General features: G+C 41.8%; 1 protein-coding gene across 2 annotated transcripts in view; it reads left to right on the forward strand.

The window, feature by feature from the left end:
• The window catches only part of fbln1 (fibulin 1), a 289,537-nt gene that overhangs the window by 109,450 nt on the left and 165,710 nt on the right, over nucleotides 1-14,377 (forward strand). For both annotated transcript variants that reach the window (XM_041215928.1, XM_041215927.1), the window contains exons 7-8: nucleotides 1,947-2,084; nucleotides 8,087-8,224. In XM_041215928.1, the coding sequence (XP_041071862.1) occupies nucleotides 1,947-2,084; nucleotides 8,087-8,224 (276 nt within the window). The remainder of the gene's footprint in view (nucleotides 1-1,946; nucleotides 2,085-8,086; nucleotides 8,225-14,377) is intronic.

Raw genomic sequence — 14,377 nt, forward strand, 5'->3', positions numbered from 1 at the left:
CTCTTTTACCTATCCCCATGGTCCGCCATGCTCCCCATGCCAAGCTATGGCACTTCAATGCACATTGACCCTTCTATACGCTGTCTAGAACCAATGAACCCTATATTCTGTAGTGGGTTGCGAAAAGAAAAACTTTAAATAGAGTAATTCATTCATAACCTTCCTTTATGTTGAAAGAAAAGGCCATTTCACTACAAGCTAATAAAAGTGTCAATCATCCAGAACCTTTAAAGTATCAACAACAGAAACCACAAGCCCTTGAAACCACTTAACTTGTGTAAGCATTGTGAAATTGACAGCAGAGATCAGAAAGCCTGACTGTCAATTAGTTTTCTCTGGGCACAGCTGTTTCAACAAGCTTAATGGATTATTAAGCCTCATTATGCACGCTTGGCTGAGAGCCCAGCCATGCATTAGAGTATGAAAACACATAGGAGATGCTTCTGAATAAAAATATAGAAAGTGTTAAGTCTTCATCGAGTATAGAAATTTTACCATTAATTCCCCGATAAACATTGCACAGCTATTTTACCATGTTATTAAGTGATATAAGAAATGCAAATGTGGTGTGTTCTCATAACTCACATTCTCAATTCTTCATGCAAGATAATATCACTTTCATGAGCATCATAACGTACATAGAGTGTGGGGTGTGGATTCTTGAATATTCTTGAACTTGAGGTAAATGTTGCTTGCAAGAAATTGTGAAGATTCCCAGCTTATGCAATGTATATCACAGGAACAAACCATAAATTGAGGGAGCTAATTGTAACCATTTGAATTTGTATATTAGCTAAAATCTAAGTCTGTTAGAAGTGACTTATATGTCTTAATTATCAGCTTGGCACAGTTGGTAGCCCTTTTAGCTCTGAGTCAGAAGCTTATGGGTTTAACCCCATGAAGATTTCAGTACAAAATCTAGGCTGACATTTCACTCTTGGAGTGCTGTATTGTTAGAGGGGCCATCTTTCAGATGAGAGTCTGCCTGCTCAGGTGAATGTGAAAATTCCCATTTTCACTATTCAGCGATGAGGAGGGAATGCTCTCGTGTCCTAGCCAACATTTTATTTTCAGCCAATACAATCAAAAAAAAATGATGGGCCCTAAAGTTCCTGGGACTGCAGATCTTGCCATTAATATTAAGCCCTGAGGAGACAGAAATTTTAGTATAAAAGGTGAGCAGATGTGATATGCTAATGTATGAAGTAGATGATAATGTACTACTGACATTAGTCAGTCATATGTTCGACTCTCTCTTGAGAGAGGTTGGAATCATGCTAGGAGCAATATGCCCACTCTGTAACCTGTTAACGTGTTGTACTAATAAACAAGCATTAAGCAGATACGAGAGTATGTCTACAGTCTGTCTAGGAACCAAGTCCCATACTTGGTGTCCAAGGTAGAAGTACCCATGTCAGAACAGAATTTGGGTCATATCACTGCTCTACTGAGATTCAGGCCCATTTGGACAGAATATTTAAATTCCAGTTAGGATTGGCAGTGGTCAGATTTTTCAATCACCTCTCTAGTTAAAGGGCATGCCAGGATTGGGGAAGGCATCAGAAAACCTTCACTAGAATATTATATTCAATGGAGGGATTGATTACCTTCCTTATTTACAGTGGCTCCAATGGAAGCTGAAAAGTATAAAAAATGTATTTCTTCAGCCTATATGAGCCTTTGGAGGACACCACTCTTCCTGATAAGGTCAGGTCAGCCAAGCTGTGAGAACACGTGCTTTTGTGGAAGATGAGTGAGAACAGAGTTAGGCTTGTCTGTGGTCCCCTCCAGAGTCCATAGACAATAAAATCTCAATAGTAAATAACAATTATTTCTGCAAGGTAAAGGGACCGCTGCTGGTATCTCTGGTCAATATCTCAGTATATGTTAACACTAATAGGGGATCACGAAAGAAAATTTGACTAGTTTTTTGTTGCTGAATACAGATGTCAATGAATGCCTGTTACTGATGCATCAGTGCCAAACAGGACAACGCTGCATCAACACTGCTGGATCCTACCGATGTCAGCGTGAGATAAGCTGTGGCACAGGCTATGAACTGACTGAAAGCAACCAGTGCAAAGGTAGGTAACGAACAGAGGTGTATTAAATATCTAAACATGTGTGTGAGTGTATACTAACATGTGTATATGTATATTACACATAAATGCAACAAATAATCTACTAAATTGTTATTCCTTTACACCCCTGACAAACATGTATGAAACACTGATATATGACATTTCTAGGATCAAAGTTTCTTGACAACATTGAAGTTAGCACTCTACAGTTTAGGTGTTGGTTATCTCACTATTCCTCAACCACAAATGTCATTTACCTGCTTGGCTGCAGAAACTAGCAAGCGTTCATGGGATGCAATCCTAACAGAGGATCCTTTTCATATACCAGTGAGCCTAAAAATTATGTTTTGAAGTAAGATATGAAGGGGTAGAAATTTATCTTGGATGGTGGCACAAAATGGCTACCCATTAAACACAATGCTTAATATTTAATTGTATTGACTGCAGTAGAACTGAATATCAGGCACTGTGTGTAATGGGCAGCCGATTGAATACTACCTGTTTTGTGCCTCCGCCCAAGACGATGCACTGGAATAGAAATAAGAATGTACCCTAACAGGATTCCACAGGAATTAGTCATCTTTTAATAGTCAGCAAAGTTGTCAATCTTCACATATGAGATGAGATTAAGAATTGGTAATCTAATTGAACGCATGGTTTTCATATATGAGCCTTGTCCTATTTACACTCCAAGTCAGTGCATTTACGATTATCAATAGAGATAAGAAGCAAGGATTCTTTTTATCCTGCTGTTTTTCCCCCTCACTATGCCAAGCTTACTGCAGCCATATGTAATAACCTTGGCTGACTTATTTGTGCCTGATCTAGTTTCACGTTAACCAGTGTATTCAACAACAGAATCACAGAACCTTTACAGTGCAGAAGGAGACAAATTGGCTCATTGAGTCTCCACTGGCTCACTGAAAGAGCATTCTACCTAGTCCCACTCCCCTGCCTTATTCCCATTAACTTGTACATTCTTTCTTTTCAGATAGCAATCTAATTTCCTTTTGAAGATCTCGATTGAATCTGCCTCCACCACCTTCTCAGAAAGTTCATTCCTGATTCTACCCACCCTCTCAGTGAAAAAATATTTCCTCACGTCACTATTATTCTTTTTGCCAATTATTTTGGCAAAATAATTGTGCCCTCTAGTTCTTGATGCTCTCTTGAGTGGGAACAGTTTCTCACTATTTGCATTGTCCCTTCCCCTCAGGATCTTGAATATCTCTATCAAGTCTCCTCTCAGCCTTCTTTTTTCCAAGGAAAAGAGTCCCAACCTTTTCAATCTATCCTCATAGTTACAGTTCTTTATCTCTGGAATCATTCTTGTGAATCTCCTCTTGACTCTCTCCAATGCCTTTACATCCTTCCTCAAGTATGGTGCGTTTGAGTCGAGTGCGTTGGAATCAAACGTTGGCAGAAAAAACAGTGGCTGACCAATGGGCCACTTCAAAGAAACAGTATTTTAGGCAATGTCAAGGTATATTCCCTTCAAGGGGAAAGGTAGGGCAAATAAATCCAGAGCACCCTGAATGACAAGAGAGATAGAGGTGAAGTTGAAAAGGAAGAAATGCACGTACGATTGATGTCAGGTAGAAAACACAGTGGAGAATCAGGCTGAATACAGAGGGATCAGAGGGCAAGTGAAAAAGCTAATAAGATGAGCCAAGGAGAGAACATGAAAAGAGACAGGCAGCTAACATAAAAGGGAACCCCAAGGTCCTCTATAAGCATATAAATAATAAAAGGATAGTTAAAAAAAAGGTAGGACCAATTAGGGATAAAAAGGGGACTTGGACGCGGAGGCAGGAGAAATTGTGGAGGTATTAAACAAGTACTTTGCATCTTTCTTTACAAAGGAAGAAGATGATACCTAGGCTATGGTGAGCAATGAAATAACTGGTACACTAGAAGAATTTATAATTGAGGAGGAAGAGGTGTTAGAAAGAATATCTTTACTTAAAATAGGTAAGGTATCAGAACCGAATGAGATGCATCTAAGGGTACTGAGAGAAGTGAGAGTGGAAATTGCAGCGACATGAGAGGTAATCTTTCTTAGACACAGGGGTGGTGCCAGGCGACTGGAGAATTATGAATGTTACACCCTTGTTCAAAAAGGGGTGCAAGGATAAAGCTGACAACTACTGACCAGTCAGTTTGACTTCAGTAGTAGGGGAGCTTCTGGAAACTATGGTTCAGGACAAAATCAATTGTCACTTCAAGAAGTTCAGGATAATTAAGGAAAGCCAGCATGGATTCATAAAGGAGAAATCAGGTTTAACTAACTCACTTAAGTTTTTTGAGGAGATAACTGAGAAGGTTGATAAGGGCAACACTGTTGATGATGTGGTATATATGTATTTTCAAAAGGCATTTGATATAGTGCCACAAAAGAGACTGGTAAGCAAAATTCTAACTCATGGAACAAAAGGGAAGGTAAGCACTTGGATAGGAAATTGGCTGTGACAGGAACAGAGAGCAGTGATAAATGGTTGCTTTTCAGATTGGAGGAAGTTTCATAGTGGAGCTCCCCAGTGGTCAATGTTGAACCCTTGCTCTTCCTGATATATATTAATGACCCAGGCTGTGGTGTTCAGGGCATCATTTCAAAATTTGCAGGTGATATGAAGATTGGTAACGTTGTCAGCTGTAATGAGGATAGTCTTGAACTTCAAAAGAGCATAGACATGTTGGTGGATTGGGCAGACAAATGGCAGATGAGGTTCAATGCAGGGAAGAGTGAGATGATTCATTTTGGCAGAAAGAATATAGAGAGACAGTATAAAATAAAGAGAGAAACTCTAAAGGAGGTGCAGGAACAGAGAGACCTCTCTGTATATGTACATAAGTGATGGAAGATGGCAGGTCATGTTGAAAGAGCAGTTAATCAAGCGTATAGAATCTTAGAACAAAAACAAAAATACCTGGAAAAACTCAGCAGGTCTGACAGCATCTGCGGAAAGGAACACAGTTGACGTTTCGAGTCCGTATGACTCTTCATCAGAACTAAGGAAATAGAGAAATGGGGTGAAATATAAGCTGGTAGAGGGGGGTGGTGCAGATAAAGCTCGAAAGGGGGCCAGTGATAGGTGAAGGCAAAGAAGAGATTGCCAAAGCTGTCATAGACTAAGGGACAAAGGGGTGTTGATGGTGGTGATATTATCTAAGGAATGTGCTAATGGGGACATTAAGGGTAGCAAGCAGGACAAGCTAGTGGCAGATGGCCCGAGTAGTGGTGGGGTGGGGGGAAGGGGGGAAGGGATCGAAATGGACTAAGAGGTAAAGATAAATCTTTCCGATCCCCCTTTTTCCAATAATTTATCATTTTTTTACAAAAATATCTTTCTTTTCCCACCTATTTTTAAATTTATTTCGATCTTTTGTTTTATCTCCACCTTTTAGCCCATTTTGATTCCTTCCCTTCCCCCCCATCCCACCCCCACTAGCCATCTGTCACTAGCTTGTCCTGCTTGTTACCCTTAATGTCCCCATTAGAACATTCCTTAGATAATATCACCACCGTCAACACCCCTTTGTCCTTTTGTCTATGACATCTTTGGCAATCTCTTCTTTGCCTTCACCTATCACTGGACCCCTATCAAGCTCTACCTGTCCTACCCCCCTCTACCAGCTTATAATTCACCCTATTTCTCTATTTCCTTAGTTCTGATGAAGGGTCATATGGACTCAAAATATCAACTGTATTCCTCTTCACAGATGCTGTCAGACCTGCTGAGTTTTTCCAGGTATTTTGTATTTGTTCCAGGTTTCCAGCATCTGCAGTATTTTGCTTTTATCTATAGAATCTTAGGCTTTATTAATAGGGGCATTGAATACAAGAGTAAGGAGGTCTTGTTGAATTTGTATTAGACACTAGCTATGCTTCATCTGGGAAACCATTTTGTTATTTCTGGCTATTCTCACCTAAATTGTGATGAGAAGAGTAATGAATGAGTCAATAGGTATGCTGAAGACAAATTTATTTTGCAGCCAACTAAATTCACCTCCAAATATGGTTGCACTGAATACTGTATGGGCCGATTACCAATGGAATCTAATTTTGATAGTCAGTGACAGGTTGTCCCCAATATAATATTCCAAAACGTCTCTCGTTGGAAATGGGCAAAGTTAATTGGTGTATGTATATTAAACAACTGCTGCAAAATGGACAGGTATAAAATGTACTGAAAAACATTGATGGAATATTGTCCTATACCTCAAGGGAGCTGGAATAGAAAGTACAGAGGCTTGGTCAGACCCTGGGTTCCTACCCAGGAAGCGATAGCGGTTTCAACTGAGCTGCCTGTCACTTCTTTTAGGGAAGGTTTGTTGAATTAAGTGCTACTCAGGCACTGGACAGGCCAGCAGTAGACCTTCCCCAGGATCAAGGGTTGCAGGGGTGGAAATCCTGACTGTCAATAGCTGCTAGACAATTAGAGGTTGACAGCTGTATGGCAATGCCACCGGGGTGGTGGTGGTTGCTGCTGGCGCCACACCCACCTGAGGCCTAGGGTCATGGATGGACCCAGGTCACAGGTGAGTGATGGTGGAAGGGATTTTGGGGTATATGAGCGGAATGGTGGTTAGGGGATTGGCAACAAGGGCAAGGGCTTGGCTCTCATCAGTTTTTGACACTGCGTCCCTCGTTCAGGCACTGAGTGTTTTGGACCAAGAGACCCCACTTGGGAGCTAGCAAGTAACCATGCATGGATTTGCTTGTCATGCTCCTTGCATGGCGAGACCCCACACTATTTATTAATGGCGGTGGGGTGGGAAGGACATACACGGGCCTCCCCGCCATGTACTCCATTGAGGTAGAGCCAGGAATTTGGTGGGGTCCCCACCTGCTGCCTTCCGGCCTGATTAAATGCCCTCCCCATCACCAAACTCTCCATGGGAGAGGGCATTAAATTCTATCCCCACAACTCTCTCCCAACTGGAGTTTAGTTATGGGCACAACAACTTAGGAAAGATATATTGGCATTGGAGAGGGTGCTAGGCAGATTCACCACAATGATACTCAGACTAAAAGGATTAAATTATGAGAGTAGGTTGCAGAAACTTGGGCTGCGATTTTCTGGCCCAGTTGTGGGCGGGACCCGCCGGGGGCAAGTTGTCACCCCGGTCAGATTTTCTGTGGGACTGGACGATCCCAGCAACGGGCGTGTATGGAAAATCCCGCTGTTGGCTTGTGTTCCCTGTATAGCAGGGGTGATCTAATTGAGGTACTTAAAATTAATGAAGGATTCAATAAGGTACATAAGAGGAAATTATTTCTTCTGGGAGAAGAATATAGAACAAGGAGCCAATCTTAAAATTAGAGCCATTCAGGATTAAAATTAGAGCTATTCAGGATTGAAATTCTGAACCAATTTTTCACAAATAGGGTACCAGAAATCAGTAAATTTCTATCCAAAAATCCTGTACATGTTGGATCAATTGAAACTTTCAAGACTGAGGTAAATAGATTCTTGTCAGGCAAGAGTGTCATGGGATATGCATCCAAAAAAGGTAAAAGTGATTGAGGAACAGTTCAGCCATGATTTTTTGAATGGCGGAACAGACTCAAGTGGCTGAATGGCCTCCTCCTGCTTCTATTATTCCAGTCATCAATGGTAGTAACTTTGGTATTGGGATGTTTCTGTAATATAGAATTTATTTTTGATGTAACAAAATGCTGGCATTTTGGTGCACTGCCTACTGTGTGTTTGTAACATCCACAACCATCTGCCTGACCAGTCAGGTGGAACGATAGGTAAACGTTGCACTCAATCCGAGCAGCTTGCTATGTTATTTTATTAACCCTTTCCTTGGGTGTTTCTAAGCTCTCGGAAGAGCTCTGCTGTTGAGTTTTTGGAACACTTACACTAAATATCATTTCTGTCCTTGGCCTTCCATCAACATTAAGCAGGCTGCACCATTGATTCTATCAACTATTGGCTTCTTTGCTTTATTGTTTTTTTGAGCAGGTGAATAATTTTGATTTTTTTTGGATCTGATAGATATCAATGAATGTAAGTTGGAAACACATAACTGTGGATTCAACTTTACCTGTCAGAACACAGAAGGGTCATTTCGCTGCCGGCCGAAAATGCAATGTGGATCCGGATTCCTGCAGGATGCTCTGGGCAACTGCATTGGTAGGAAACAATAACAGATACATTCTATGCTACTGTACATTTTAGGAGAAGTTAATTGATAAATGTTTTTTTTCCCTCAGCTGAACAGTGAATATTATGAACTATTGTTCCCATAAATAATAAGTACACTGTCAATTAATTCCTTTGTACCAGAGCTTCACAGAATCACAGAATCACACAGTGCAGAAGATTCCCTTCGGCTCATCGAATCTGCACCAACATGTGAGAAACACCTGACCTACCTATCCAATCCCATTTACCAGCACTTGGCCCATAGCCTTGAATGTTATGACATGTCAAGTGCTCATCCAGGTACTTTTTAAAGGATGTGAGGCAACCTGCCTCCACCACCCTACCAGGTAGCGCATTCCAGACCGTCACCGCCCTCTGCTTTTCCTCACATCCCCCCTAAACCTCCTGCCCCTCATCTTGAACTTGTGTCCCCTCATGACTGACCCTTCAACTAAGGGGAACAGCTGTCTCTATCCACCTGTCCATGCCCCTCATAATCTTGTACACCTCGATCAGGTCGCCCCTCAGTCTTCTCTGCTCCAACGAAAACAACCCAAGTCTATCCAACATCTCTTCATAACTTATATGTTTCATCCCAGGCAACATCCTGGTGAATCTTCTCTGCACCCCCTCCAGTCACATCCTTCCTATAATGTGGTGACCAGAACTGCACACAGTACTCACCTGTGGCCTCACCAAAGCTCTATACGATTCTAACATGACCTCCCTACTTTTGTAATCTATGTCTCGATTAATAAAGGCAAGTGTCCCATATGCCTTTTTCCCAACCCCACTAACATGCCCCTCAGCCTTCAGAGATCTATGGACACACAGGCCAAGGTCCCTTTGTTCCTCAGAACTTCCTAGTGTCATGCCGTTCATTGAATATGTCCTTCCAAAGTGTATCACCTCACACTTTTCAGGATTAAATTCCATCTGCTACTTATCTGACCATTTGACCATCCTGTCTATATCTTCCGGTAGCCCAAGACACTCAACCTCACTGTTAACCACCCGGCCAATCTTTGTGTCATCCGCAAACTTACTAATCCTACCCCCCACATAGTCATCTATGTTGTTTATGTAAATGATGAATAATAGGAGACCCAGCACAGATCCCTGTGGTACACCACTGGACACTGGCTTCCAGTCATTAAAGCAGCCTTCTGTCATCACCCTGTGTCTCCTACAACTAAGCCAATTTTGAATCCACCTTATCAAATTACCCTGTATTCCATGTGCATTTGCCTTCTTTATAAGTCTCCCATATGGGACCTTGTCAAAGGTTTTGCTGAAATCCATATAAATTACATCAACTGCACTACCCTCATCCACACACCTGGTCAGCTCCTCAAAAAATTCAATCAAATTTGTTAGGCATGACCTCCCTCTGACAAAGCTATGCTTACTACCCCTGATCAAACCTCGTCTCTCCAAGTGGAGATAGATTCTCTCCTTCAGAATTTTCTCCAATAGTTTCCCTACCACTGACATGAGACTCACTGCTCTGTAGTTCCTGGCTTATCTCTATAACCCTTCTTAAATAGCGGAATCACATTAGCTGTTCTCCAGTCCTCTGGCACCTCACCTGTGGCCAGAGAGGAATTAAAAATTTGGGTCAGAGCCCCTGTGATCTCCTCCCTTGCCTCCCTCAGCAGTCTGGGACACAAATCATCTGGAACTGGAGATTTGTCCACTTTTAAGCCTTCCAACACCTCCAATACCTTGTCACTCCCTATTTCAATTTGCTCAAAAACCTCGCAGTTTCTCTCCCCAAGTTCCATACCTTCATCCTCATTCCCTTGGGTGAAGACAGATGTGAAGTACTCGTTCAACACTTTACCGATGTCCTCTGGTTCCACCTATAGATTTCCCCCTTGGTTCCTAATGGGCCCTACTCTTTCCCTGGTTATCCTCTTCCCATTGATATACTTATAGAATATCTTGGGATTTTCCCTACTTTTACCAGCCAGAGCTTTCTCATGTCCCATCTTTGCTCTCTGAATTTCTTTCTTAAGCTCCACCCTGCACTTTCTGTGCTCCACTGATTTGCTCCCCTTGTATGTCCCCTTGGATTCAATGTCAATGAGAGTGAGTAATCAAAAATTCAATACAATGCTAATGAAGGAATTTTACAAAATCATGCTCCTAAAGTGGCATTTGCCCACCAGGATTGCTCACTGGGAAGTCAGGATTGCTGTCCACAATATTCTGATCATTTAAATGGTTGGAAAATTTGGAGACTCTTCTCCCAAATGTCCAACATGCGATTCCTGCTGGTGAGCCGTCCTGCGTTTTCATAACATTTTCCTAGTGGTGTTATCATCATGAGAATGCCTGCTGTGGAATATATCTGCTCAGAGTTGGATAATGCAGGTTGCAATACTGGATTTATATGCTGAAGTAACGCTCAGTTACCTTCTGGAGATTAGGCAGACAGCAGACCAGAGCTTTATCTTATTGGGAGTTTTATTTGTGGTTAAAGATTAAAGCCCTGCTTTTGTAAGAATCCATCAGTGATGCAAACTGCAGGTTGCAAATGTGGATTAAGAAATCTCAAGTCCAATTCAATCCACACTGCATTTTCTGGCAAGGACAACACTGGAGCCCAGTGCTAGCTTTATTTAAGTTGCAAAATTCATTAAAATTGTTCCCACAGTAGATTTCCCATTCTTCTCATCTTCCTTGTCCTTGACGCACATCTCTATATATAATTGGGCACACAAAGGTAAACTGGCCTGTAGAAGTAGGTTTCTCAAAACCAACTGCAAGCTTGTAAAATAGGTTGAAATTTTGAAAAAATTTTGAGTAACCTTTTTATTTTTTGCTACACATACCTCACTGCATTAATTGCTGTTGTTCCACAAATTTGCATTTTTTCACTGAAGAACTTTTATTTGTCAATACATTTCTTTCAAATAGTCATTTAGTAGTACAGTATTGAGTATTGCTGAAAAAAGAGACACGTCTAAGCTTTTTGTCTTACACTCATCAGGACACTTTGCAAGAATACCAATAAAAGGGGAAAACAACAATCTATACTGTATGTGAGGAGAGTGCTGATTGGTTGGCAAGCAGCATTGCCGTGGAGAATGCACCAGTGATGGTGACTGACAGTTAACTGCCAAGCATATTTTGAAATTTAAACCAGGCAGCTTGACCCTGATTGGTCAAGGCATGCCCTAAGGAGTGAGTCAGCGAATGGGTGTCACTTATTTTGTTTAGCTGAAGCAGGCGCAATGCATGTGCATGTTCTTTCTGTCTGCAAAGAACAGGGCCCTGTGTATTAATATACGTATCTTCCAGTAGATGCAAATGCACCATGCTGCGAGCCCAACTGATGATCTTAAATTGGGTATCAGCTTAATTCTTAGCACAGTGAGGGCTACTTAGCAAATGTTGTTCAATCGAGGAATCACATCTAATGTTGGGCATGGTGTTTTGAGTTTTGTGGGCACAGGCTGGTTGAGTATGATTTGTACCCTGCCCGTTGCAAACAATAGCTGGGACATGCTGTTTGATACGATCCGCCAGTCTTTGGAACATATGGCCTGCATACCTTGCATCACACTGGCACCGAAATTCATATACCACATTACTCATTTGTGTGATAGGCAGAACGTCTTTTTGGCTTGATGGTAGCATCCTGTTAGTGGCGAATATCACTCGTGTTGTTACTGCATAGTAGCAGTGTAAAAACAGCCTCACCTATTACTTAAATTTTTGACATACCTTGCCCTTCCAGGGTAATCTGAGGTAGACTGTTCAGGGCCGAAAGTGATGGTCTTAGGCCCATTCATGAGTTTGGGTAATATACATCGTGAAATGATCAGATCACAGTAATCATTGTCCAGCAGGATGTCTTTGATGCGCCCTATTTCAGCATCAAGCTTGCATGGTGAGCAAATGGCTCCGGTACTATTTATGAAATTGCCAGTAAGGCCAATCTTACAGCGGGTGGAACTGTAAGAATCCCAACGTGTATATTTACCAGTGAAGGTAGGCTTGCGGTAGACTGTGTTAGAGAACACCCTGGCAGATTTCTCAGATCATTTTGGGCTGTATATCACACAAACTCACTAGAGTATAATATATAGACAATTTGTACCAGAGGGATGACTATTCCTTTTATTCCATTCTTAGTTATTATTTCCCTCCCACCAACCCCACCACCCCCCCATCTGCTTACAATATCAGCAACACCTAACAACTAGGTGAAAGGACTGAAACAACATTTGGTCCCAAGCTTAATGTTATATGCTGCTTCCCATTTAAATTTGAGGTAGTGTGGTCAGATTTTGCACATTCCCCAGTGGACTAGTTGCCAAGGCATGTGCTGGGAGCTCATGGTAATTATTCAAATGAACTGACCCTCCCCCAAAATTCAGTGCAGTCATCATGGCGCACTTTTCTGTAGCTTTACATCAGCAGCTAAACATTCCTGGAACAGATTTTGCCTCAATTACAACATCAGAGCTTAAGAACATTGATGAAGAATTCCTAACTATGGGAATGATATATGGTCCAGTTGTTTGATAGTTCCAGAGGCCTATTTTGTTTCCTGAATGTCAGGCAGGCCGGTCGGGAGTGGGCATGGAGCCGATCACTGCCCGCGATTGGCTGCGTGCCGCCATTTTACATAGCAGGCCAATCAAGGCCCGCCCAGTGTGACGCACGACCGGTAGCGCTCAGCGCTATCTGTGCGGGCGGGGGGGGAGGAGGAGGGAGAGTAGGGGCCTGCGCTCTTTCGCACATGCGCCGATTTAGGGCAGAAATCTTCCTGGGGCATGGAGCTGCTTCAGGGAGTTTAAGTTCATATTGAAATTTTTAAGTAAAGAAAGATAAAAATTATTTACACATGTGCCCTCATGTGACACTGTCATGTGATCTGGGACATATTTGTCAATTTATCAAAATTTATTTATTGATGTTATTAAACCTTCAGGAAACCTCATCCCGCCTGTGGATGAGGGGTTTCCTGAAAAATGCAAAGACCACTTAGGCACTTTGCTTGCCCGCCAACAGGCAGTGCTGTTAATTATCTTAATTATTTCCTTCAAGGCCTTAACAGGCCTTTGGCAGTTTGGTGGGCGCACAGCCATCTCTGATGTGCGGCCGCCGAACAAAAGATCTAAATGCATGCCCGATGTCACCGCGCGTCATTTTATGCGTCGGCATGCTGGGCCTGCCCCAGCATGCCAACGTCAAATTCTGGCCTATATTTTCTTAGTCCCTGGGTGAGGTGTTTGTTGCATGATGTTGTATGTGCCTGCATGCCATTGTAAAGATGCTTGGCAGTGCAAGGTTAATGTGGGACTGGAGAATAGCACCGCCCATGGTATGATGCATAGAGTCACATGGTAATAGACTGAGTGAACAGTCTAGAGAGAACACTATGGAACCAGCCTGCGTGGAGTTAACAGTACCATGCATGACAGTAACCTGGGATCTGTAAAAAGTTAAAGATTAACAATAAACAGTTCATGTTTAAATATACAATTCTCAACATCTCATCATTGAGACATCTAAAGAACCCATATTATAACAGTGTTCATGTTCACTGTTAAGGAACTTACCGAACATGACACTTTCTAGGCTTCGGACAGTTACCAAGTTTACTCACATTTCCTATATTACAACAATGACTACACTTCAAAAGTACTTCCTTGGCTGTAAAGTGCTTTGGGTGGTCATTAAAGGTGTTTTTAAGTGCAAGTCTTTCTTTTTTCAATGATCCTTGATTATTGGATAACATAAATTAAGACAAGATAACAGAAGATTTTTTAAAAATTCCATTCCTGTATCCATAGTTAAAACTCCCTGTAAGGGATCTTGCTACCTGATCAAAATGTTCCTTTTATGCAAGTGAGCTGCAGTGACAAGTAGCTCAGAATTTTTCAGGAGGGAGTTGTTCCTAGGCCTGTGCTGCAAGGCAGTATTGTGGTTCTATTCTTTATTCTCATGTTTTGCAATCTGGTTTTCATGACCAGTGCAATGAACTGCTTTTGATGCAGTTGTTCAGGTGGAGGAAAATGAGCAAAGGAACATTGGCAAACTCCGAGTTTATTTAAAAAAAGAAACCAAAAAAAATTCCAAGAACCTTCTGTGTTTTTAAACACTGAAGAATTGCATTATTCAAAT

This window comes from Carcharodon carcharias, chromosome 21 (assembly GCF_017639515.1).
Source record: "Carcharodon carcharias isolate sCarCar2 chromosome 21, sCarCar2.pri, whole genome shotgun sequence".
Lineage (NCBI taxonomy): Eukaryota > Metazoa > Chordata > Chondrichthyes > Lamniformes > Lamnidae > Carcharodon > Carcharodon carcharias.